At 49.3% G+C, this 27,817-nt stretch overlaps 1 protein-coding gene across 11 annotated transcripts in view; it reads right to left on the bottom strand.

Moving 5' to 3' along the window:
- The window catches only part of rasgrp3 (RAS guanyl releasing protein 3 (calcium and DAG-regulated)), a 207,509-nt gene that overhangs the window by 50,327 nt on the left and 129,365 nt on the right, over positions 1-27,817 (bottom strand). For all 11 annotated transcript variants that reach the window (XR_005462702.1, XM_038814932.1, XM_038814924.1 and 8 more), the window contains 5 exons: positions 19,823-19,925; positions 13,022-13,084; positions 7,983-8,114; positions 5,026-5,176; positions 3,128-3,301 (listed from right to left, as the gene is read on the bottom strand). Coding sequence is in view for 10 of the 11 variants with exons in the window: in XM_038814932.1 (XP_038670860.1) it covers positions 3,128-3,301; positions 5,026-5,176; positions 7,983-8,114; positions 13,022-13,084; positions 19,823-19,925 (623 nt within the window). In the remaining variant the exon portion in view is untranslated. The remainder of the gene's footprint in view (positions 1-3,127; positions 3,302-5,025; positions 5,177-7,982; positions 8,115-13,021; positions 13,085-19,822; positions 19,926-27,817) is intronic.

Here is a 27,817-nt window from a genome sequence, read left to right as displayed (position 1 = left end):
TAATGTCAGTCCCCATATCAACAACAACAATCCCATCCTCCGACTAAACCCCCAATTATTTTCAAGGCAGAGGTAAATTGATCTGTGACAAGCAAAGGGGTGAAAGGTCATTGAACGAGAATGTGGAGATGAGGTTACAATCAGATCAGCCATGATCATATTGAATGGCGGAGCAGGCTCGAGGGGCCGAATGGCCTACTGCTACTCCTAATTCATTTGATCGTACGTATGTCCCTCCTTCAGCTAGATTTCCATCATGTTCATGTACTTTACATCTCCCTTCACATCCATTCTCATGCAGACCTTGGCCTATTGCTCCCATTTATCCTTTCTAAGCTCCTCTTTAACGCTTGTACACTTTTCTTCTCCTTTGCCTCTCAGCCAACCATGCCACCCTTTCTCCCTCCGTTCTTTAAGTCCTTTGAACCATCTTCCCATCTAACACCACTCCACAGTTATCTACTCTCATCCCAGACTTGGAGAGCACGCACAAACACCCTTGCCCTGCACCTCCCTCAGATCACTATTACGTTTCAACCACACCGACAGAGTGAGGCTTTCTCATTTTGTCAGATGTGAAAAGCAAATGCATTGTCTGTTTGGTTCCAGTTGAGACCTTGTCCACCTTAATGTTAACGAATGGTTAGCTTTCTGACTCCTGACTATTGGAATTGACTTTGGTCCTTCGAAAGGAGTGAAAAGAAACACTAACTTCCCAGAGTTCCCAGTTCCTTATTCCTGAATGATCCGTAAGTGCATACATGGGATCAGTATCAGATCAGCCCGGCTAATCAGCAATGGCAGACTGTGGCTGGAATTTAATGGCTTCTCCCATCGCGGGTGATGGAACCATCAATTCACGAGACACGTGCTTTCAGATATGAACAGTGGTTTTAATCTACTTACTTCAGAGCCAGCCTGTTACCCGTTGAACTCTCGATGAACTCAGGTTGGCTCTGGACACGGTTATTTATACAGCAGTCTAGGGGGAGGAGTCGTGGACGGAGCCAAGGGTGGAGCCCTGTACAAACTCCTGAGCATTCCCAGAGCTACTCCCCCTAGTGGTCGGATAATGCTACTGCGCTTACAATAGTATTGATAAATACAGTGTGAATTACTCAGTGACATTCACCACAGCGGGTTTGCTGGGAGAGGCATTTAATTAGGTAGGACGGTGGCAAGTGGGGAGGGAGCCTGCCACACTCCTGCCTCTACCCCGATTAGGCTCGTGGTGGGAAGGCACATGGCTTCCTGCCCACTACCAATTGAGGCTCTAAAGTGGGCAATTGATGCCCAATTGAAAGGCCTCATCTCACTGCCACTAGTATTCACCCAGTGGCAGGTGGGGTTGTTTCCAGAGTGGCTCACGTGTTCAAAGGCACTCAGTACCTGATCGACAGGCCCAGCATCAGGAAGAGTGGGGAGGGGGTGGGGCACTGTCAGCCATCCCCTGCCCTCGCTGCTGATTCCCCTCTCCCTCTCCTCAACAACCCCCACTCTGCAGTACACCTCTCTCCATCACTCACCTGTGGCCTGTGCCTCGGGTGGGTGCATTGCCGGCTGTAGCCACCACCGTCCGGTGGCGCTGCCGAGCAATGAAGAGCTGCCAGCCTCTGACTGGTCACTCTCTGCCAGTCCTTGATCCTAGGAAAGGCTCACCACTGCCTAGTTAAGGGCCTGACTGGCATTTAATATGGCAGCCCTTCCCAAAACGAGGTGCCACATGGCTCTCACTGGTTGGCGAGACCGTCGCTGGCTACATCAATAAGACAGCCCATTTCCACCTCCATCCCCACCTCAGCCTTGCCTCTATTGAGACACAGGTTACCAACTCCAGCAACAACATTTCCTCTCTGGCTTCTGGAGCTTAGAAAACTCCAAATCATACAGAACACTGCCAAGTGTGACCTGTCTGTAAATTGTACTCTTCTATCACCCAGGTGTTTGCTGACCTCCTTTGGTTCCCCAATGCACTTAATCCTGATTTAAAAATCTCTCCAAAGATTAGCCCATTTTAACCTATCCCATCGAGCCCTGCCAGAGCCTACCTCCTGCACTCTCTGGAGTCTAGGTTCTCCTCGCCAGCATGGGTGGCCGAGGCTGCATCGGTTTGGTCCCTTTCCCAAATTCCTTTCCTAAACCCCTCCGCCAACTCTCCCCAACTTCAGAATCCTCCTCAAAACTGCTCTCTTCAACATCTTTGATCACTTCCGCCAAGCACCTTCTCTCAGTTTACATAGAATTTACAGTGCAGAAGGAGGCCATTCGGCCCATCGAGTCTGCACCGGCTCTTGGAAAGAGCACCCTAACCCCTATCCAAGGTCAACACCTCCACCCTATCCCCATTACCCAGCAACCCCACCCAACACTAAGGGCAATTTTGGATACTAAGGGCAATTTATCATGGCCAATCCACCTAACCTGCACATCTTTGGACTGTAGGAGGAAACCGGAGCACCCGGAGGAAACCCACGCACACACGGGGAGGATGTGCAGACTCCGCACAGACAGTGACCCAAGCCGGAATCGAACCTGGGACCCTGGAGCTGTGAAGCGATTGTGCTATCCACAAGGCTACCGTGCTGCCTTGTTCAGTTCTTGCTCAGTGTCCACCACCTCTTGTTTTATGATGTCCCGTGGGAGGTCTCACTGCAAAATCTGCAGAAACTGTCGGACCCTCTCGGGCAGGACTATTTTTTTTGCAAATCTCAATGTAACTTTGGTTTCATCTGCAGAACAGTTTTGGACAATGGAAAAATCATCAAGAGGGCAACGGGTTTGCAGAACAATTTTTGAGGCCCATACGGTTTCCCTGTGCAATGAATTTTCAAACAATGCACCCGTGGATTGAGATGGAGACTATTTGCATATAGAACCATACAAGGTGCCCATTAGAGTACAAGTTGCCTTTGCCAGGTCTCTACTGGAGTAATCTAAAAATAATCATCCTGCCTTGCTCTCCTTGTAGCATCCTAAATGTTTATCCACAGGAAATGCAATAGTCCCAGCCTTAACTGTGGCTTCTATGCACCACTAATATACTTCTTGATAAGCCTTGAATGAGACACACGCTATGGAGATTGTGAAACCAATGCAACCACAAGCATTATTGCTATCTATTACTCACCTGGGCCACGTTAATGAACTTGGTGATGACCACAGCCCTTTGCACAGGTGTCTGCTTGCTAAGAACCATCAACTGGAGCCACTGGGAAATGCCATTGAACAGTGCAATGGATCTCTCAAGGGTTGGATTATCCATTAGGCAGCGATGTGTAACGTAACTCCGATAATCTGTAAACTACAAGAGAATACCATTTTGAGAGTTAATTAAAGGTCAGGAGACTTCTCAATTTGTCTTACCAATTTGCCCAAGCTTGGGTTTGCTATATGTTTTGTTTCGATTGACTGTTGATACTGTCCTTCCCAATGGAATAATGAATATTTCTGCAGTCTGATTCAGAAAAAGGTTGGAGAGTAACATCTCAAATTGGTGGAAATTATTAATATTTCACAGAGCTGCGTAACAAAATATATTTACAATAATAATCTTTATTAGTGCCACAAGTAGGCTTACATTAACACTGCAATGAAGTTACTGTGAAAATCCCCTAGTCGCTACACTCGAGCGCCTAGTCGTGTACACAGAGGGAGAATTCAGAATGTCCAATTCACCTAGCAAGCACATCTTTCGGGACTTGTAGGAGGAAACAGGAGCACCCAGAGGAAACCCACGCTGACATGGGCAGAGCATGCAGACTCTGCACAGATAATGACCCAAGCCGGGAATCAAACCTGGGCCCCTGGCACTGTGAAGCAACAGCGCTACCCACTGTGCTACCTTGCCAACCACTCTGTCATATTGATGCATTACAAGTTACAAGGCTGATGATAGCTCCTCTGCTTGTGAACAAAGCAATCAGCTCAGTCTAGGTCCATCAAACTGGGTAAAACCAACCAGTTGTGGGTCAAGACACTGGCATCAGGTTAACTTGCAGCCTGCATCCAGGATAAATTCAAGCTGCACTTACTTCCATCTGGGGGGAAAATAGAAGCAGTTGGAATTGCAGGGAAGAATGGCAGTGTGGTAAAGTCACCGGACTACTAATGACAAGCCCAGGCTAATGCTCTGGGATGTGGGTTCAAATCTTACTGCAGCTGGTAGAATTTAAATCAATTAATACAAGCTGGAATTTAAATCTCGGATGGGATTTTCCATTGCTGTTGATGGCCCATCATCACCCGCAGGATGGGAAAAGCAACCTGTCTTTTGGCAGCTCTCCAAATGCCGTCCCCTGTGATGATGCCCCCTGCTGGCCGGACCAGAAAATCCCAGCTCGCGTCTCAGTAACCACAAAACCACCGTTGATTGTTGTAAATAAATACCCATCTGGCACACCGAAAGTCTTCAGGGAAGGAGATCAGCCTTCATTACCTGATGTGGCCTACATGTGACTGGAGATCCTGCCCACGTGGTTGACTCTTAACTGCCCTCTGAAATGGTCGGGAAAACCACACAGTTGAAGGTGGTTCGTCACCACCTGCTCAAGGGCAATTAAGGCTGGGTCATGACTGCTGGCCTTGCCAGTGATGCCTGGACAACAAACAACAACAGAAATTTGAATCCCAATCCGTAATTTGTCTATTCCAATCCGTAATCTTTCTAAGTGTCAATCCCGATAAATGTATTTGAAGATCGTTCTGTGTATGAAATCAAGCAGTATTGGAGAAGCCACCAGCACTCAAAAGCGTTGCTGGGTGGCCACTTCCCTGGTCTAAACTGTGTGGGATTGGCCCTGTTTGGTCTGCTCCAGCTGTTGTTCGTGAGGTCCCTGTTCCAGTGGCCCCAGCCCTCTGATAGCCTGACGGTGTTTGGGAACTTGTTACGGTTATGCACCCGCACCCTGCTCTTCCTAAGGCACATCAGCGCGGTGTTCAGCATGCAAATATTTCCATCTGGGGGAGTGGTGATATTTGACAGTTAAACACAGCAAACCCAAATCTCCGAAACGGAGGCTCACTGACCGAGATCCGCCGGAAGGATTTATACTCCAGGAAGGAAAGGTGTTCGGCCAGCTCCAGCGGCTCTAAGTGATCGAATAACAGAGAAGCTTTCCTCTTCTTCTTGGAGATTTTTTTCCGCTGAGTAACACGTCTCATCCAGTCGTAGGACGGACTGTTTGGAAAAAAAAAGTGTCAGCGGATTGGTTCAAGGTCAGAAGCCTAAACTTCGCATAGCGCGACGCGACTAGGTTAAATTAAGAAAGATTTTCAGTTATGAAGTGGTTTTCACGACCAGCGAACTTGATAGGGCTTTAAGGCCAACTAAGTACTTTGAAAGTGGGGTGGGGGGCGGTTTAGCTCAGTCAACTTTAGTCTTTGTGCAATTGATCGTGCATCACTCGGTTGGCTGGACAGCTGGTTCATGATGCAGAGCATGGGTTCAATTCCCATACCGGCTGAGGTTATTCATGAGGTGTGGTGATCCTGGGCTAAATCACCATCAGTCAGCTCCCCCCACCCCCGCTTAAAGAGGAAACCAACCTGTAGTCACCTGGCACCTTCACTTACTTTTGAAGTGTAATGGTAGTCACTGTTGTAATGTGAAGTCACCGCGGCCAATCTGCACACGGTAGGCAGCCACAAACAGCAATGTAGCAATGACCAGATAATCTGTTTATCGTGATGTTGATTTGAGTGTTAAAAATTGGTCAGGGCACCAAGGAGAACTTCCCTGCTTTTCTTTGAAATAGTGCCACGTTGCATTCACCTGAGAACGCAGGCAGGGCCTCAGATTAAGATCTCCTCAGAAAGGCAGCAGTAAGTATATATAATCATATAAACCCTACGGTGCAGAAGAAGGCAGAGAGGGCCGGTCTCGGGCCAGGAGCAGAGTGGTCAGGCCTTGGAGAGAGGTGAGCGTGTGTGAGATGAGAGTGAGAGAACGAGTGAGATGAGGGCACGGGAGTGAGGAGAGCAAGTGAGTGTGATGAGTGATTGAAGACAGCGAGTACGAGTGTGAGTGAGTGTATCTGTGTGAGACAGAGTGAGAGAGTGTGTGTGTGTGTGTGTGTGTGTGTGTGTGTGCTCATCCCATTTGAACCCAAACGAGCAACAACTCCTCCCATTAAAAATGACAAAAATTTAATCCTAGAACCTTTTTAAATAAGGTATTTTTAAAATTACAGTAAACATATACAAAGTAAGAAGTAGAAGACTTCTGTAAAGTAGGTTTTGGTACTTTTTTTCGCACAATCATTTTATTTTGTGGTTTAAGCGTTCAACACAATAAGAATGTTTCTCAGAGGCTCCATCAGTGCCCTTGGGAGGTCAAAAGGGTTCTGTGGCTGGAAAAGTTTGGGAAGGCTTTTCCACAGCCTCGGTTCAGTGGATTGCCCACTCAACCGAGTCAGAAAGTGACGGGTTCAAGCCCCACTTCAGATGCTTGAACACAAAATTTAACTGGTACTCAAGCGCAGTACTGAGGGAGTACTGCACCATTAAAGATGCCATCTTTCAGATAAGCACTGTTCAAAGAACAGGAGAATTGTCCTGACCAACATTTCTCCCTGTACCAGGACCTGAAGCAGGTGACCTGCTCACTCATTCAACAGCCATTGGTGGGAGCTTGCTGTACACTATCTTACAGCAGCAACACTTCAGAAATATTTGATTACTGTAAAGCGCTTTAGGGCAATGAGGTCATGTGGACCCAGCAAGAGTGGACACAATATTTACACAGAGACATGGCAACCTTTTTAGAACTCTTAAATCAGCGCTGTGTTCATGTACAACAGGGATCTTTCAATGACGAGATAGTCAATCCCACCATCTCGTGTACTATGGAACCTCTTGACAATACCAATCACATGGAGGTCACCACGGGCGCAAAATTGAACTTGGTTGCACCCGTTTTCCAGGCAGAAAATGGACGCAAAAAGGGCCAAGTTAAAGGCCCTTAAACTTTGGATATATGCCCGATGCTGTGTTGCTGTAAAGGCATCCTTGGCAGTCACCTAAAACAAACATTAAGCCTCTTGAAAGTACTAATCAAAGGGATTAATGCCCAATTTAGAACCAAAACTAGAAATGAGAGAAATATCCAGAAGCAAGCTTTAGTAATTCTGTTTGCAATGTTTCCAGAAGAGTACATTAAAGTTAACAAGTTTCCTCCCAGTTCGGAGTTCTTGAACATTCTGCTTTTTAGCCGACCAAAACCTGGGAGCTCATCGCACCCTGAACTTCTGACATACGGATCTTAGACACCACAGGGCAATTGAACCTGTCAGTAAAAGCCCACGTACTGTAAAGCCAAAGCACACTGTACCCTATGCTGTTATGGAACATGATAGCTATTTGCCAGTTTTCTCGGCAGTATGGTCAAGAGCTCACAAGGATGCACTATCTACCTCCCATATTAATGCACTCAGATGACAGAAGGCAGAGAGATGTTTGAGCAGTGAAGAGAATGATGGTACTTGTAGGTCATTCCAGAAGACAAAGTTGAATTCATATAGCTGCTTTCACCAGCTCAGGATGCCGCAAAGCACTTTAGAACCAATTAAGTAATTTTTTGAAGCATGGTGTGGTTATTGTCCCTTTAAGGGCAACACAGCACCTGGCATGGGGGACCAATTGCACTTTTACAGACTTCATTCGCGAACACAAAAGGTATTGATTAATTAAAAGCTGTTCAGCAGCCTCATGGCTGAAGCCTGCTCCCAACATGCCTCCTGCCTGCGAGAGCCCCACCCCCTGGGGTGATTCCCACTCTTGAGCTCCAATTGGTCTCTCAAGCCAGCTCACACTTACTCTGCTGTGTTGCCCTGAAAGGGACCATCACCACATATGGACATGCAAAATGATGGTTTTAAATTAAAATCTGTCGCTCTTAACAGACAAAAAGATTGTTTCATCAACAGTGTCAACTGAGTGTGCCTATGCCAGCTATTAAAACTGAGAAAATAAAGAGGTTTCCTTACATGCTGGAGATGTCGATGAGTTTACTGTGTTCTTCACATCCCAGCTGGCTGGCTAATTCCCGAAACTCCTCTGTCAGACGAATCAAACCTAGATCCAAGTTAAATTCGGCAGGAAATTCCGAAATCCAGTACCTGTACATCCACACACATAAAGACAGGTGCGATTACCAGCTTTGGTTTGACAAGCGGTTGCCACCGACAGAAGGCAAGTGTCTCCGTTAATAACACGAGGTCCGTATGATTTCCCAAACTGATCGATTTAGCCCCAGGAACCTGTCCAGCCAGGCAGTGAGATCAGGGTGAAGCTGCAACCTGACTCCATGCACCTGCCCTTGTCCCCTGTCCCTTAATACCTTTGGCCAACAGAAATCTAACAATCTCGGTTTAAAATGAACAATTGATCCCATATTGATTACAGTTTAAGGAAGAGTGTTCCAATCTTTCAGTGAAAATTTCACTCCTCAAACGTTCTGGCTCTAACATTTAGCCCCTCAATCTAAATTCCTCGTGAGCAAACATTGGGCACAATTCTCCCAAAAGAGTGTCATTTTGGTTGGCTTGGCGGGGTGATTCCCTCCAGCTGTTTGGGCACGATCCAGACCAGTATTCTCCCAGACAAATTCTTTTTTTGGAGCTTGGGGAGTTTTTCACTGGAAAACCCAGCTTGGGTGGGATTCTCTGGCCGTGCCCACCCAGTGACCGGAAATTCCCGCCCGAGGTCAATAGACCTTTACATGATCCACGTCCCGCCCGTGGCAATCTTGTGGCGGGCAAGGCGGAAAAATCCAGCCCTGAGGGTCGGACTTACCAACCACCCTGGCCCGTGTCTTTCAGTGGCAGAGGCAGCCCGCCAGCGGGGTCTACCGGTCCCGCTGTTATCAATGGGATTTCCCGGTGACAGCACCTCTCGTCACCAGGAAACCCAGGCGCCAGCATGGGACTGGGATGTCCTGCCGTCGTGAACAGGCGAGAAAGGCCGCCCTGAGAATTTTTTCTCAAGTGGGGAACTAAAGACGCCGGCATGACCAGCTCCTCAGAAATTGGAGCGCCATTTTTCAGGGTCCCAGATCTCAAAGTGAAATTAAGGGTTCCCCAAACCTGCCATCCACGCGACCTCCTGCAGACATGGGCAACACCTCCAACCCTCAACCCTGGAGGGGCAACCTTCCCCATATTATTAAAGGTCTGCGTGATAGGTTAATCATCCCCATTCTCCTGCATTCTCCCCATAACCCCTGATCTCCTTATTAATTAAGAACCTATCAATCTCTGTCTTAAAGACACTCAGTGATTTGGCCTCCACAGCCTTCTGCAGCAAAGAGTTCCACAGATTCAAAGCCCTCTGGCTGAAGAAATCCCTCCTCAGGTTTAAAGGATCATCCCTTCAGTCTGAGGCTATGCCCTCAGGTTCTAGTCTCTCCCACTAGTGGAAACATCTGCTCCACATTTACTCTATCCAGGCCTCTCAATATTCTGTAAGCTTTAATGAGATCCCCAGCCTCTCATTCTTCTAAACTCCATTGAGTACAGACCCAGAGTCCTCAACCAGTCCTCATATGGCAAGTCCTTCATTCCGGGGATCATACTTGTGAACCTCCTCTGGGCTCTCTCCAAAGCCAGCACATCTTTCCTTAGATACGGGCACAAAACTGCTCACAATATTCCAAATGGGGTCTGACCAGAGCCGTACATATCTAGATAAAGGCCAGGGTTGAACGGTAGAGCACAAACCTAAAAGATCCATCAGAGGCGATTAATGCAAGGTCAGTAACTGGGGCACTTAAGAGGAGATTTTGCAATTGCATTAATCAAATCCTGAGCTGCCCACAGCCCATGCTTTTCCATCCGTTCAACTTAGGAGATGGAAAGTCACTGGCTACAGGTGGGCAATTTCATGTTCTCTGCTCCAAGCTCAGTCCAAGGGTAATGGAGCAGAAAAATGCGCTTTATATTACAGTAGAGTTGAAAAAGACAAAACACTGGCTGGTCATTATGAAACCAGTTTATTATTTTGCAGAACTGACTCATGGCTGTTACAGCTGGTGCCGTGCTGATTAACCTCATCAAAAAGGAACTCCAGAAATATCTGATCAGGAAAAGGACTGGGTAACCGGAGGGACAGTCGGGAGTCGAAAATGATTAACTATTCTATTCTGGGGACAATGGAGAGTGAGAGTGTAAAATAACAAAGACATATATAACATAGAACATACAGTGCAGAAGGAGGCCATTCGGCCCATCGAGTCTGCACCACTTAAGCTCTCAGTTCCACCCTATCCCCGTAACCCAATAACCCCCCCCCCCCCCAAACCTTTTGGACACTAAGGGCAATTTAGCGTGGCCAGCCCACCTAACCTGCACGTCTTTGGACTGTGGGAGGAAACCAGAGCACCCAGAGGAAACCCACGCACACAGACAGTGACCCAGCAGGGAATCAAACCTGGGACCCTGGCGCTGTGAAGCCACAGTCCTAATCACTTGTGCTGCCATGCTGCCCCATAAATATAGAATGGAGGAATATTTGGAGTTTTTAGGATTTTCCCCAAGGAACAGTAACAGGTGAGTCCAGTCTGTGGATATTTCATTTTTCGTTCATGGAAAGAATTCCATTTTGTATCCATTCATTGGGAACATGCCCCGTGGGGATCCAACTAGATACCATGAGCCTGGGAGTGTGCGAGAAGGGCTGTAAATTGGGGTGGGACCAATATACTCCAGGTCCCAGCCTTCCTTGAGAAATGACCAGCAGTGCAGAAGACAACAGTGTTCTGGGATCCCAAAGTTCGTGCTTTGGCCCCAACAGGCAGGGAATGTGAAATCTCTTTTTTTTTCAAATAAATTTAGAGAACCCAATTATTTTTCTTTTCAATTAAGGGTCAAAAAGCATGGCCAATCCACCTATCCCGCACATCTTTGGGTTGTGGGGGTGAGACCCACACAGACACGGGGAGAATGTGCAAACTCCACACGGTCGGTGACCCGGGGCCGGAATCGAACCCAGGTCCTCGGCACCGTGAGGCAGCAGTGCTAGCCACTGCACCACCGTGCTGCCCCATGAGCGTGAAATCTCAACACAGCCCGAGTGCAGCTGGCCCCATGAGGAGTCCTGCCGGATCGGAGGGAGCCCAGCTAATTTGAATGGCCCTCGCATGCAGCAAAATCACTTTGACAGGTCATCAGTGTTGTTTACCTTGTGCGCACAAGGCTACCTACCAGGCCCAGTGGAAGGTGATTGGGCTGGGGAGTTAGTGTTGGGGTGTCATCCCACCACACTCTGAGGCGGGAGTGGGCGGGGTCTACACCCCAGCCCCTGATAGAAGACTCACACCTGTGTGTGTGTGTGTGTGGGGGGGGGGATCAGCTACTTCACCAACCCTGCAACAGGCCCCTAAATGGATTGATTAGAATAGATCCCAAGGATGAGAGCAGACAAATCAGCCATCATACCATTTACTTTTGACTGTCACAATTAGCATTAATACAATGATGGTTGTTAAGGGGTTATCTGAGGTATCTTTTGCCATTTTCATGGAATAGTTTCCATTCATTAAGCACCCACTGCACGAGAGATTGCTTTTAAAATGTAGATAACCAATGATGAAGCTTCCTGAGATCATTTGCAACAGACGCCACAAAAAAAATAATTAAAAGTCTATTGATGTAAACAATGGAATTGATGTGAGGAATCTTGGAGACAGCTCTTGACTTTCAGGAGCTCTGTCACCTGGCAAAGATTTCTATGCCCAACAGACTGATCCTGAATTCAACCACTTTTACTAATTAATAATGGTCACACCATTCTCCGATCTCAGGATTGTCCTTGCAAAGACACTCATCTCCACTTGGTGTCTTTGTCTGGATGCCAATCCCAGCTCCACACAAAAGTGCTGGCTGGTCATTAACTCCAGCAAGAGATGGATCTGCCCTCCAGTTAATTATCAAATCAAACACAAACGGAATTGGAACGATAGATCTCTTATCCCATATTCTATTTTGCCCAACAGAAAAATTTCAACGGATAAAGACTGGTCTATTTCTCTATCTCCTCACCTTCAATATCTACTTCCTGCTGTTTTCCTTTCTCTGTACTCTTCTTCATCAAATTTGATCTCAAGCCCATTCTCTTCTATTTGAAATCCCTTGATAATATTGTCCCCAAGTGGTGGTTAGATCCTCCTCTTGCTTCAAGTCTGCACGCAAGGATAGGATCGGACTTGATTCGGATGGCTCCCAGTGTCAATGTCTTATCACTTACATCATTAGGGTTTGTTAATGTCAATTGCATTGTGAAGGGAAAGAGATGATGAGTATAAATAGTGGCGACCAGCCCTTCTCATCTCGGTTTGGTTCATATTGAAAAGAGGAGAAGTGGTGGGTAACAGCAACACGGTGTGTGTATGTGTATGTGTGTGAGTGAGAGAGAGGAGTTTTTGACAGTGAACAAAATGAAGAAACAGTCTCATCAGGAGCCTCTCTTAGTTTTGACTTCACCGACTGGTATCAATTTGATCAACACCTACTGACCAATATTCTGCCAATATTCACTACTTTGGCATGGGAATAATGGCCACCAGGTGCACTGTTGCCTAGCTGAGGATCCTCCTTTGGAATGGGAATAATGGCCATCAGGTGCACTGTTGCCTAGCTAAGGATCCTCCTTTGGAATGGGAATAATGGCCATCAGGTGCACTGTTGCCTAGCTGAGGATCCTCCTTTGGAATGGGAATAATGGCCACCAGGTGCACTGTTGCTTAGCTAAGGATCCTCCTTTGGAATGGGAATAATGGCCATCAGCTGCACTGTTCCCTAGCTAAGGATCCTCCTTTGCTGCACTCCAGCAAACTTGAGAAAATTATAGATCTTACTTTCCCTTGTGAGTCTGAACACAAATGCCATTGATCCCAGAAATACCGTTGATCTCAGACCCGTGAAAAAAAGCTTTGGTGCATGTTGCAGTGTCACTTAACCCAACAATCATTCTCATGGTTCTTCATTATTTATTTCCTTCCATTAAAGATGATGCCATCTCAGCTTCTTACCTCATCAAGTGGCAGATTTTGAGCCGAAACTCATTGCAATCTTCACCGCAGGCTTCCTGATACGTTTTGAAGGTCAAGGAAACCAGGCAGACACTGTGTGCACACATGCTGTTTAACACTCCAGCTACTGGTTCAGTTATCATACCCCCGGCCGGTAGGCAAGGAGGTTACAATCAGATCAGCCATGAGGCTGAACTTTCCGGCCCTTCCCCGGTAGCATCATCCGGTCCCGTGGTCTGGCACAAGACGAGGATGAATTAACTCTCTTCAAAGCCTTTTCCCATAATTCAATTTCCAACTCTCCTCCCAGCTCCTCTTCCCACCTCCTCTTCACCTCCCTGATAGGGACCCCTCCCCACTCCATCAACTCCTATATATCTCCGAGACACTCCCCTCCCCAAACCCCATTTTTGACATCACCTTACACTGCAGTCCCCTCAGGGGGAGGCGAGGAAAGCTTGGAACCTGCCTCCGAACAAAGTCCCGCACCTGTAGGTACCAAAACCCGTTCCCACCCAGCAATTCAAACTCAACCTCTAATGCATCCAGGCTCCTCAATGAAGAGATCCCCAAATCTCTCAATCCCTGCTCGCTGCCACCTCCTAAAGCCCCCGTCCAGCCCTCCCGGAACAAAACGGTGATTGTCACAGATCGGTGACCACACTGAAGCCCCCTCCAATCTCATGTGCTGTCTCCATTGTCCCCACACCCTCAGGGCTGCCACTACCACTGGGCTTGTGGAGTACCGAGCCGGCGAGAATGGCAGGGCCGCTGTCAATAAAGCCTCTACTCGCTCCCAAACCAACCCCTCCCCCACTACCAATTCCTGACTATCGATATGTTGGCCGCCCAGCAATAATTAATAAAACTCGGGAGGGCCAAGCTCCCCTCCCCGCGGCTCCGTTCCAGGAGTGCGTCCTTCACCCGCAGGGTTTCCCCAGCCCACACAAAACCCGAGATCGCCGCATTCATTTTCCGAAAGAAGGCCTTCGGGAGAAAAATCGGGAGACATTGGAAAAACAAAAAGGCAGTCTCGGGCGGCTGTCATCTTCACCATCTGCACCAACTGCACCCTCCCTGCCAGTGTCAGTGGGAGCATTTCCCACCTGCGGAAATCCCTTTTCATCTGATTGACTGCTTTGCCCACATTTAACTCGTGGAGCTGTCCCCAATCCTTAGCCACCTGGATCCCCAGATACCTAAAGCTCCTCCCCATCACCTTAAAAGTTAACTCCCTCAGTCTCCTTTCCTGCCCCGCGCCTGATTCGCACACACCTCGCTCTTTCCCATGTTTAACTTGTAGCCTGAAAACCGCCCAAATTCTTCCAGCATCTCCATAATTCCAGCAATCCCCCTCAACGGATCTGTGATATAAAGCAGTAAATAGTCCACGTAGAACGAGACCCTGTGCTTGCTCCACCCCCCCCCCCCCCCCCCCCCCCCTCTCACTATCCCCCGCCAAACATTCGATGTCCTAAAGGCCATTGCCAGGGGCTCTATGGCCAGGGCAAACAGTAGTGGGGAGAACGGACACCCCTGTCGTGTCCCCCTACAGACTAAAATATTCTGACCGGACCCGATTGTTTCTTACATTCGCCACCGGAGCCTGGTATAGCAACCGGACTCAATCCACAAATCCCTGCCAAAAACCTGAACCTGCCTAAAATATCCCATAGGTACTTCCACTCCACCCGGTCAAAGGCCTTTACTGCATCCATAGCTACTACCAACTCAACCTCGCGCCCCTCCGCTGGCATCATTATAACATTCAGGAGCCGTCTAATGTTGGACATCAAGTGCCTGCCCTTCACAAATCCAGTTCGGTCCTCCCTGATTACCTACAGGACTCAATCCTCTATATGTGTGACCAAGATCTTTGCCAGCAATTTAGCGTCTATGTTCAAAAGGGAAATCGGCCTGTACGATCCGCAGTTCTCCGGGTCTTTGCCCCGCTTCAAGATGACAGAGATCGATGCCTGTGATAGCATTGGGGGGGGAGCACTCCCAGCTTCTTAGACTCGTTCAAAGGCCTTAACCAGGAGCAGCCCCAATAACCCAGAAAACTTTTTATAAAAGTCCACTGATATCCATCAGGTCCTGGGGCCTTGCCCGATTGCATCGCCCCAACCCGTATATCACCTCCCCAAACCCAATTGGGCCCCCCAGGCATTCCACCAGCTCCTCAACCACCTTCGGGAACTCTAGCCTCTCCAAAAATTGCTTCATACCCTCCTCCCTGGCTGGGGCTTCCGATTCAGAGAGTCGACTATAGAAATTGCGAAACACACCATTTATTGCCCCCGGGTCCATCACTACCTTCCCCCTCATATCATTTACTTTCCCAATTTCGCTCGCCGCCTCCTGCTTCCTCAGTTGATGTGCTAACATCCTCCTGGCTTTCTCCCCATACTCGTATATTGCCCCTTTCACCCTCCTCAACTGGCGTCTGCCTTACCTGTGGACAGGAGCCCAAATTCCATTTGAAGTCCCTGACGCTCCCTCAGGAGCTCCTCATCTGGAGACTCTGAATATCTCCTGTCCACCTGTAAGATTTCACCTCCCACCCTGTCTAACTCCACCCGTTCAGTCCTCCCTGTGGACCCGAATCAAAATAAATTCCCCTCTGATAACCGCCTTCAATGCTTCGCAAACCACCCCTGTCGCGGTCTCTCCCGTTGTATTGCTCTTTATGAAGCCCCGAATGGCCTCCCTTACCCGCTCACAGACCTCATCCTCCACTAACAGCCCTACATCTAACCTCCACTGTGGACGCTGGGTCTTTCCTGTGCTTACCCGTGGGTCTATCCAGTGTGGAGCGTGATCTGACATCACGATTGCTGAATACTCAGTGTCCTCCAGCCCCGCTAACAGCGTTTTGTCAAGTACGAAAAAGTCTATCCTGGAATATACCTCATGCACATGGGAGTAGAATGAATACTCCTTACTCCTTGGCATCCCAAATCTCCATGGATCCACCCCCCCAATGCGCTCCATAAACCCCCTCAGTTCCTTCGCCACTGCTGATACTATTCCCGACCTGGAACTCAACCGGTCTAGTCTTGGATCCGGAACTGTATTAAAATCCCCCCCATTATCAGCCGGTGCGAGTCGAGGTCCGGAATCTTCCCCAGCACCCTCCTGACAAACGCAACATCATCCCAGTTTGGGGCGTATATATTGACCAACACCACTGCCATTCCCTTCAGCTTCCCGCTTACCATAATAAATCTACCCCCCGGGTCTACCTCGATCTTTTTCACCTGGAATGACACCTTTTTATTAACCAGGATTGCCACCCCCCTTGTTTTAAAGCCCAATCCCGAATGGAACACTTGTCCGATCCATCCCTTCTTCAGTCTAACTTGGTCGCCCAGGTTCAGGTGCGTCTCTTGCAACATGGCCAGGTCCGCCTTCAGCTGTCTCAGGTCTGCGAACACACGGGCTCTTTTGACCAGCCCATCCAGTCCAGGAACATTCCACGTAACCAGCCTGGTCGGGGTGGACCCACCCCCCCTCCCCTGTCAATCAGCCATGACCTTTCCGAGGCCAGCCCTTGGTCCATGCCCTGCATCTCACCTGGCCCGCCCCTCGGCAGCTACTGTCATCTACTCTCCTCCTCCAACCTCCTAAAAGTCCCTCCTCGTCAGCAGCCCCCCCTGCCCCCCACTACGTTAATCTTCAGCTCACCCCCCACTTTGCTTCCGTGAACTAGCCCTCCCAGCTAGCCTGGCAGCTCCCGCCCCCCAGCGCCTGGCATCCTACCACCTGCTGGTTCTCCTCCATCCCGTTCTTAGTATAAGTTCCCAAAACAATGGCACAAAGCACAAAAAACAAACAGACAATCCTTCCCAAGGTCCAAGCACAGAGGCCCACTCCTCCTTCCTTAACAAAATCTTATCTAGTCTAACACCTTCAAGCAGGACCAAATAGAAAAGCCCGGACAAAGAAAAAGGAATTATACATGTAAAAACTCAAACTGCTTTTCAAACATCGCAACTTAAATTACAGAGTTGAAAAGGTTTTAAAAAAGGGCAACGCATAGCTTCTAACTCAGTTCTCCACAGTCAAGGTTTAAGATCCTTGATTGCCTACCAGGTTATTACCTTTCATGAAGTCAGCCACGTCCTCCAGCGAGCCAAAGTACGGCTCCCAACCCTCATAGGTCACCCAACACGGGCCGGGTAAAGCAGACCAACTCTATTTGCTACTCGTACAGGCCGCCTTGACTTTATTAAAACTCGCCCTTCTCTTTGCGAGTTCTGCTCCGAGGTCCTGGTACACCCGGATCTCAGAATCTTCCCACATGCACCGTTTTGTCTGCCTGGCCCACCTCATGATGCGTTCCTTATCTAGGAACGATACAGCCGTACCACCATCGCCCTCGGGAGCTCACTCCCCTGGGGTTTGTGCATAAGCGCCCTATGGCCTGGTCCACCTCCAAAGGCTTGGGGAATGAACCTTCCCCTATCAGCTTCTCTAGCATCTTCCCCAGATACGCACTGGCATCCGATCCTTCCTTCCCCTCTGGCAGATCGACGATCCGGATATTCTGTCTCTGAACGGTTCTCCAGGTCCTCCACCTTCCCAGGCAGCCATTTCTGTTGGGCCTGTAGCATCCCAATCTCCATTGTCATCTGCTCCTCTCGTTCCGCCACCAGCTCCTCCAACTTCTGGATCACCTGTTCCTGGGTCGTCAATCTCTCCTCCACACGGTTGACCACCGCCCTGATCGAGTCCACCACCCGGGCCAGGTCCTTCGCACACTCCCTGCGATGTTGAGTGAACTTCTCAGTCAAGAAGTCCACCAACTGGTACATCGACCATTAAGCTGGTGAGGTCAAACCCTGCTTCCCCGCCATTGCCTCCTTCAAACTCTGGTCCTCGCTCCCAGCCAACTTTTGATTTCTCCTTTTTCGCTTTTTCCTCGGGTGCAGCTCCATAAACTAGGGGTCACCCCCTTCTCCTCTCGCTTTTACACTCTTATTCTGGAAAATTCCTATGGAAATCCAGCTTAAAAGCCACAAAAAGACCAGCAAGTGCAGGAGCTGCCAAATGTGTGACCTTTCACTCCATAGCCACCACCGGGAGTCGATAACATATATTCCTACACGATGACTAAAAGAATAGGTGTCACTATCAGAACCTTTCTTCAAATCAAACAAATAGTTTAAATAATATGATTAACTTTTACTTATGATTTTTTTTTTTGCCTTTCTTTTCTTTATAATTAAAGTTGGAAAGGAAAGATAGGCAAGACCATTCAACCTGAACTTACTCCAGGCAGTGAAGGCTCCGAGTTAAGGGTTAGCCACAAATTATTCGATTTACTACATTTTATATTAGGGTGGTACGGTGGCACAGTGGTTAGCACTGCTGCCTCACAGCGCCAGGGACCCGGGTTCAATTCCAACCTCGGGTCACCATCTGTGTGGAGTTTGCACGTTCTCCCTGTGTCTGAGTGGGTTTCCTCCGGGTGCTCCAGTTTCCTCCCACAGTCCAAAGATTTGCAGGTTAGGTGGATTGGCCATGCTAAATTGCCCTTAGTGTCCAAAGAAAGTGAGGTGGGGTTACTGGATTGCGGGAATAGGGTCAGGGTTTAGATAAGGTGTTCTTGCAGGCTCGATGGGCCAAATGGCCTCCTCCTGTTATGATTCCACTCTATGGTTCCACGATTCTACGCCTCCAGTCTCCGATATCAAACTTGTATATGGGAAGATTTAATCAACTGTGCAGGCAGCAACATTAGAGTGCGGTAAAGTTAGGGGTCTGTCAGAGGCTTCCTGCTCAATTTACACTCACGAGATTAGTTAATTTGGGATGTGTCAGGCCTTTTGACTGAGATCAAGTGTAAGATCAAGCCTGAGATAATGCCTGCTCTTGCCAGCTTGGGTCGAGTATACGGGGACTATGAATTCAAGTTCAATTTGAATTGGTAAGTAAGGAGATGGATTAAGGGGTTGCCCTCTCCATTCTTCACATTAACGTCGTGACTGAAGGAATTTTAAAAATTTAAAATTGGGGTGTGCCAGGACTCCAGGCTTAATTTTTGATTGTCGTCAGAGATGGGTGGGCATCAGAAATAGCACTGCCAGCCTGCGTGCCAATTCCCTAGCTACATCCTTACCCAGAGCCATTTTCAGCGAGGCAGGATGAAGGAAGTGGGCAGCAGCACTACCTGATCCAGTTTATTAAAAGCATCTTAAGGCCATGTAAAAGGAGGCAGACTGGGATTTTCTGCCAACTCCAGGATCCTGGCAGGCAGTGCGGGATAGTTAGCTGACTGGAGGCAACATCCCCACTGACAGACTGAGAGATCAGCACTCTGGGCAGGCTTAGAGGCCCTCTCCTGTTGCCGAGGTGCAGCTGCAGGCCTGCCTAAGGGGGGGGGGGGGGGGGGGGGGGGGGGGGGGGGAGATGAGCCTGACTGGTGTGTGTGTGTTTGTGTGTGTGTGTGTGTGTGTGTGTTAAGGTGTGTGTGTGGGGGATCACAAAAGGTGAACATGGGGAATGTACAAGCTTCCAACCCACAATTCAGCCTGGCAGCAGAATTCTGAAGCCCACAGAGAAAGTCCTCTTCACATTGAAACTCGGAGCAGGAATAGGCCATTTGGCCCTTTGAGCATGCTTCCCCATTTAAAATGATAATGGCTGATCCTCTATCTCAATGCCACATATCTCAAGGCTGATGTGGAGACAGTCCACAGATGCGACTGACTGAGTTACCAAAGCAGAGTGTGCCAAGCATTGAATTTTCTAAACAATTGTCACTCTAGCACAGCTGAGAAAAGATGGAAAGGATATATCAACAGAAGCTTTCCTGCGAGTTCAGTGGACGGCAGGTACCATCGATGCATTAAGAGGACCATCCTTGGCACCTGGCTGTTAATCATCTCTCCTTCATTATCTGAAAGAGAAGACAGACAAATTAGACACAGTACACAACCACGTATAAAGTCGGCACAAACAATACATGCTTTCCTTATAGCAGCAGGATTAATTCAATTCCTGCTGAATTTTAGTACTTGCCCCATAAACATTTCTGCCACACTCTCCTCTTAATTCGACCTTAGTAGAGCACTAAACACCAACACGCAAATGCAACTGTTTCAGACCCACATGGAGCACTCAGAATGCTTGACTCACACTTGTGTTTACCTCTGTTCCAATGGTTGTGATGCACCGAATTCAGACAGGTTGAAGTTACAGTTGGGGTGAAGGGGCAGAGTACGCGGGCATAGTTATCTCGGACCATGCACCCCACTGGCTGGATATTCGGTTCAGTACGGGACCAGAGCAGAGGCCGGGGTGGAGGTTTGACTCGGGGTTGTTGGTTGATGGAGGTTTTTGTGATAAGGGGCGGTTGGCGATTAGGGATTATGTGGAGTTCAGTCAGAATGGGGAGGTGTCGGCGGGCATTTTTTGGGAAGCACTGAAGGCAGTGGTCTGGGGAGAAATTATCTCATTTACGGTTCGTGCGAATAAGGAAAGGAGGGCGGAACATGACCGTCTAGTGAGCGAGATAGTGGAGGTGGATAGGGAATATTCGAGGGTGCCTACTGTGGAGGAATTGGCGAGGAGTAAAAAGTTGCAGGGGCAGTTTGACAGGCTGACAACGGGGAGGGCGGTAGGGCAACTGCATAGGGCAAGTGGGGTGCAATACGAGTATGGGGAGAAGGCGAGCCGCATGCTGGCGCACCAGCTGCGGAGGCAGGCTGCGTCCAGGGAAATATTGAAGATCCGGACTGGGGCTGGGGATGTGGTGTCAGAGCCAGGGAAGATAAATGAGGCATTTAGAGAGTATTACCAGAGACTTTATGAGGCTGACCCAGGAGGAGAGGAGGGGGACATTGGGCGGTTTCTGGACGAGCTGGAATTTCCCCAGGTGGAGGAAGCATAGAGGCAGGCGTTGGAGGAGCCCCTGGGGCTGAGGGAGATGCTGGATAGTATCAGGGGTGTGAAGTCGGGGAAGGCCTCTGGGCGGGATGGCTACCTGGCAGAATTTTATAAGGAATTTGCGGCGGATCTGGCAGCACATCTGTTGGAGGTGTTTAATGAAGCACTGGAGAAGGGGGAGTTGCAGGAGACGATGAAGCAGACAGTAATCACACTAATCCCAGTAAAAGGGAAGGATCCGGTCGAATGTGGGTCGTATAGACCCATATCACTATTGAACACGGATGTGAAAGTATTGGCTAAATTGTTGGGGGGGAGGATGGAGGATTGTGTCCCGGGGGTGGTTGCAGAAGATGAAAATTGCAGTAGGCGAGTTCAGGGCGAGTAGCCAGTGATGTGTACACGTTCCTGTACCTCAGCTCCCTCCCTCAGCTTTTGGACGGGCGGGAGCAAGGGCGGCGTGTGGTTGACGGAGTCGTTGGCAGCAGCAGGAAATGTTGTTCCTTTGCTTCCTCACACCGACACTCACTAAACCCTGGCCAGTCATCCTCACAACCCCTTTCTAAGTCTCCAGCTGAGGGGGTAAATTAATCGGAGGGAGATAAATATTCATGCAGCCTGATCGAGGTGATTATGACCTAATTTTCTGTTCCCGAATACAGAGAGCAGCAGCTCTTGGATGTCCTTGGACGTGACCTCATGAACAATTGAGCACAGTTATGTGCAAAACTGCCTTTCATGCACGATTACATCTGAACATTGATTGGATACACTCGAGGCCTGCATGTGCTTCCTTTATAGACGTAGAGGCTTCAACGGAAAGGGACACTGAGCACTGGTATTTGCCAGAAATACATTGGTCAACTCACTGATGCCGTCCGCTCCCTTATTTCTAAAGGTCAATAATAAGCTCCAAGGTTTGACTTCACCTCAATGGTCTGAAGATGGGTAGTTAAGATTGTGGGAAGGGACCACAGCAAAATAATATGGAGCTTTGTCCCCGAGAGAAAGGAACAGATTCCTGTTCCAGTATTTGTGCTGCTCATTGTGATTTATACAGAAGTGGATGGGCGACAATCACAAGGATATGCCCGATTATATTGCGCATGAAAGTTTGATGTTTGCAAAATTGTCCATGTGTGTTTGTATTTAAGGAAAATAAATGAGTTAAACAGTGGTCCCTCTGACTCAGCATCTCCAGGTTTGGTACACACTGTGCCACCCACAGTGTGCTCAGAGGTCGCCTGCACCTTGACAGACTATCTGTCTTCTGCATACATCCGAGCCCATCTCATGATGGGGCCGGTTCTCTCGCAGTGCTGGAGATCCTCCTATTGCGTCGGGAGCCGACCGGCCCTCGTTAATGTGTCAGTGAGTACACCCTCTGGCCATCTCTTTGAACCCACGTCGCTCGTTGTTGTATATTCCACATATCTCAAAAGAATGCAGACATGACACTAGTATCCAAATGTGCAACACATTTATTTACAAGTGTTTTAAAACGTCTCTGCAGTCACAACATTTCTGCAACATCCTTATTCAAGCTTTGGTTTCCAGTAGCTTATGTGTTCCTTTAGTTTGCTGACACCACACCCAGGCATAACCAATCAGGCACAGTGAGCATAGATAAGTTACTAGACTCACATCATTAAACACGGAAAATTAAACCATTGAACACCACACTTGCCAGATGTCAACACAGTAGAGGGTCAGGATCTGGTAATGTTCCAGACATCAGAGACCTAACCGTAGATTGGAAATCCAGCCCATAAATATCAGGGGAGATCAGCTGCTCAGCTATGATGATGGTGGTGGTCTAGGCATAACAATTGGCCTTAGTGCCTATTGGGCTAGAAAAGGGAAAGAGGGGTTGGGCTTCTTGCACATAATAGATATCTAGCAACTCTCCAGTGAACAAACATTGAGATGAAAAATGCAGGATGAGAGCACGGTGACGCAGTGGTTAACACTACTGCCTCACAGCGCCGAGGACTCAGGTTCGATCGTGGTCCAGGATCACTGTCCGTGTGGAGTTTGCACATTCTCCCAGTGTCTGCATAGGTCTCACCCCCAGAACCCAAAGATGTGCAGGGTAGGTGGATTGGCCACCCTAAATTGCCCCTTAATTGGAACTTTTTTTAAAAATGCTGGACAAAATTTGGTCGGTATTGATTCAGGGCCACACTTCCCCCTTCATGTTCCCCGACTGATATACAGTTCCATTGCAGTCCACAGGGGGGGGGGGGGGGGGGGGGTATTACTGCCCATTTTGCACTGCCACATGGAAATTTCCACCCGGTTGGGAGTATTGGGTGTCTACACGAAGCAAGACAAGTCAGACTATTTACCAGAGCCCGTGGGACTGTGAGTCACCAGAAGAAAGGGGAAAAGAAACAGACAAAATTAGAACACCAGAAGTAAATTGTTTGTTCATCGAACTAGGTTAGTAAACCAACAGTAACAGTGAGACTCATCTTGTGATGGCCGAACAACGCCAGTGTTACATGCGGGTTCTCCAAGGGTCCCAGGCTCCCCAGAAGCTGCCAGCTGAGACATTCACATCTCTTAAAATTAGAAAACCACTACAGATTGGCCATCCCATAATGCAGCAGCTGTTGTGTACTTTCCCAGGACTTAAACTATTCACCCTCTCAAACTTCACACCCAGCTGGTGAGAGACAAGCTTTATCGACACAACCAGCAGGCAAAACAAATATTCAAAAAAAATCACAAAGTGATGATCCCGCACGAAACAATGACACGGTTACTGTTCAGCTGTTCGAGGAAGGTAAAGAGTGCAGCTTCAATAAAAACTTGACCGCATTCATGCAGTGTCTATCATGTAGTGTCAAGCCCCAAAGGCACTTCACAGCAGCATGATCAAATGCCATAGTGGACACTGAGGCCTGTGCTGGGGAGGGGGTGGTGGTGGAAGGCTTGGGGAGGGAATACCAAACCTTAGGGCCCAGGCACAGCCACCATTGGCTTAGCGATTAACATAGGGAATGCGCTGAGAAAGAGGTGTTTAGAAACATGAATGAGAATCTTAAGATTGAGATTTTGTAAAAACAATGCGAGCCACTGCAGGTCAGTGAATCCTGGGACGATGGGTGACGGGAACGTGGTGAGAGTTAGGGCAGTGGCAGCAGAGGTTTGGATGAGCTGAAGTTTATGGAGGATGGAAGCTAGGAGGCCAACCAGGAGAGCATCAGAATAGCCAAGTGTAGAGAAAACAAAGGCATGGATGAGGATTTCAGTAGAATTCACCCACCCACTCTATACAAGAACATTCCTTATCACCCACCCCCTTCACACTGGTCAGGTCCCGATTGGAGTATTGTGGCTATAAAAGCTCAGGAGACCAAAGAAGCTGAATCAAAATGGTGGTTTATTTCTAACCAAACGAGAAGGCTGCAACGTGGCCTCCAGCACATAGGTCCTGACTAGGACTGCTGATTATGGCAGTCCCAATCCGAGCCGGCTTTTAAGGAGCGATTCTAAGAGCCTCAGCTGATGGACCTCCGCCCATCAGCGGGGCAGCTCCTATTCCACGTGCCCCATGGGAAGATCATTCGGGTCATCCCCATAGGTCTCGTGAGGGTTATTACAGTGGACATTCTGGAGACCACACCTCAGGGAACATACAAAGTTTATCAGGACATTAGCAAGGATAAGAGACTTCAGTTATGAGGAGGGATTAGAAAAATTAGGACTGTTCCCCTTGGAACAGTTAGGGTGACCCGAGTAGGAAGTTTTCAAAGCAATGAGAGGTTTGGATTGAGTAGATAAAGGAAAAACTATTCCCTCAGGTGTGTGGGTCAATAACAAGAGGATCATTGGCAAAATGACCAAAGTGGGGTGGGGGAGATGAGGAGAAATGTTTCCATTCCGGGAGAGGTTGGAATATTAGAATGGTCTAACTATCCAAGTGCAGTGGTCAAAGGGAGGGGCGGCAAACAGAGCCCTTTGCTTGTGCATATGCCCATGTACAGTCTGTGGGAGTATGGGTGTTGCCATCTGTGCTCCCTCCCTACTGGCCGCAGCTCGAGACCACAGTTCTGAGCTGCTTTCGTTTCTCGTACAGAGAACCAAACCTGTGCCTGGAGTGGGCCCAGAATGGTCCAGGACTGGTAAATCAGATTAGTCAAGTGTCATCATAACAAAGGAATGGATGAGGATTTCAGCAGAATTCACCCATTCCCCCCTGAACAAGAGAATTCCATGGGATTCCTCATCATCCATTCCCTCTATACCGGTTAGGCCTCAGGTGGCCTGCTGTGGACAATTCTGGGGACCACACCTCAAGGTGGATGTAAAGGTTTAACGGGAATTTACCAAGGATGAGGAACTTCAGTTATGAGGAGAGATTGGAAAAATTACGACAGTTCTCCTCGGACCAGTTAAGGTGACCAAGTTCGCACCAGGTTCCAATCACCCATCATCCCAGTTTCCACTGACCTTCGTGGGCCGGATTTCTACAAAAGCTCAATTTTAAAATTCTCGTTTCGAAATGCCTTGTGATGTTGCCCCTTCCAGCTCTACATTCTCTACTTAATAGCTGAGCCATTGGCAACTGTGCCTGGGCCCGAATGCTAGAAAGGTCGTGGAAGGCCATTCCTCGGATAAAATTTAAAAGGGGAGTTGGATAGATACTGGAGGAGGAATTTACAGGATCACAGACAAAAACGTGAGATTATGGAACTAAACAGCACTGCTCGTTTGAGAGGCAGCAGAACAGGCCAAACAGTCTCCTTCTCTGCCGTAAGTCTCTATGATGTACACAAACATATTGGCCGGGATTCTCCAATCCTGCGGCCAAATTCAGACGCCAGCGTGAAAAGTAGTACAAGCCACTCCCGTGTCAACAGGCCTCACCTGGCAGCTATCCACCCTTCCTAGGGGGCTAGTACGACGGCGGAGTGGTGTCCGCAGCTCCGGCGCGCGAAAGCTGGCGCGCCACGGCCGGCATGAGTCCACGTATGCACGCCACGGCCGGCGCAGGTTTGCACATACGTGTGGGTTCCCATCTCCGCGCCGGCCCCCGGGCAATAGGGCGGAGCCCTACAGGGGCCCAGTGTGGCGGAATATAGGCCCCCATGCAACTACCCCGCCGCCGATCGGTAGGCCTCAATCACGGGCCAGGCCACTGTGGAGGCCCCCCCCCCCCCTCGAGTCGGATCCGCCTCCCCCCCCAACCAGGCCGGCCCCCGCAGACAGAACTCTGAGGTCCTGCCGAGTGGGACCATATGTAACCCACGCCGGCGGGACTCGGCCGAACAGTGGGCTCTCGGCCCATCGAGGCCCGGAGAATCGGCGGGGGGGGGGGCGCTCTTAACGGCCCCCGAACAGCGCGGCAGCGATCCCGCGGGTGCCTGAAAATCAGGGGCGGAGAATCAGCGAGCCAGGGTCAGGGTGGCCCGGCGTGGGGCCGAAGAATTCCGGCCATAGGATCTATCATTGCCGGTGTGATTCTTCATTATGCCAGCACCCGGGGGTTTCCCAACGGCGTGGGGCTGCCCCACAATGGGAAACCCCATTGACCGGCCGGCATAACGGAGAATCCCGCCGGCCGGTCGGGGCAGAAATGTGGCGTGGCGAGGCGGAGAATCCCACCGGCCAGTCGGGGCAGAAATGGGGCGTGGCGGGGCGGAGAATCCCGCCGGCCGGTCGGAGCAGAAATGGGGTGTGGCAGGGCGGAGAATCCCGCTGGCCGGTCGGAGCAGAAATGTGGCGCGGCGGGGCGGAGAATCCCGCTGGCCGGTCGGGGCAGAAATGTGGCGTGGCGAGGCGGAGAATCCCGCCGGCCGGTCGGGGCAGAAATGTGGCGTGGCGAGGCGGAGAATCCCGCCGGCCGGTCGGGGCAGAAATGTGGCGTGGCGAGGCGGAGAATCCCGCCGCCTGGTCGGGGCAGAAATGGGGCGTGGCGGGGCGGAGAATCCTGCCGGCCGGTCGGGGCAGAAATGGGGCGTGGCGGGGCGGAGAATCCCGCCCATGAGATTTATCGTCACCATACGTTATAAAGATCATTCCACAGAATTTGTGTTTATATGCAACTAGAAACAATTCATTTAATGCTTTTTCAACTGAAATAAGCATGGCTATTCTTTTCTGTCCTCCTCATAGCTTCGGTGTGCTGAGAGGGAAGGAGCACCCATAATTGACCAGTCCTGGACCATTCTGGGCACACTCCAGGCACTGATTTGGTTCTTTGGACGAGAAACAAAAGCAGCTCAGAACTGTGGACTCTGGATGTTGCCAGTAGGGAGGTAGTACACAAGGCATCATTCACCACATCCACACTCTGCACAGGGGCCTATCCACATGCAAAGGTTTCTGTTTGCCGCCCCTCCCTTCGACCACAGCGTTTTGCACACTTTGTGTACAGCTGGGGGAGTTCAGAAATCCCACCTCCCCTCTGCTGGCTCTTCAACCGTTGAAAGTTGAGATCCAATTACACTCAAAGTAGGGAAATCTCTGGGACCTGGTTGGAATAACGGAAACACTGTAGGTCTCCACCCCCATTTTTTCTATAGTTTGTACCTATGGAAGAAAGTGTGAGGACCCACAGTCTCGAAAGACGCCATTTTGTTAGGAGGGCCAGCAGCAAAGCTGCCAATTTTGATGTAATTGGAAAAAAGTTCCTCGAGTAGAAAACTATTTAACAGGCAGATACAAATGCCAAAAAAGCTCTCCGGGGTTCTCCTGATTGGCCTGCGTAACTTTAGAGGGTATCAGCAACAAAAAAAATATATACATTCACACAACTGACCAGGGTTTCTGCCGAAGTTACAGAGGCCGGCGGCTAGAGCACCTGAGGAAATTCCCAGCAATAGTTTTGCAGATTTGGAGATTGCAATGTTGATGCAAAATGGCACAAAGGTAAGTGTAAAACGTCATGTGGCC

The sequence above is a fragment of the Scyliorhinus canicula genome, chromosome 1, assembly GCF_902713615.1.
Source record: "Scyliorhinus canicula chromosome 1, sScyCan1.1, whole genome shotgun sequence".
NCBI lineage: Eukaryota > Metazoa > Chordata > Chondrichthyes > Carcharhiniformes > Scyliorhinidae > Scyliorhinus > Scyliorhinus canicula.
The sequence above is the reverse complement of the archived record's forward strand: the minus strand, read 5'-3'. Positions and strand labels throughout refer to the sequence as shown.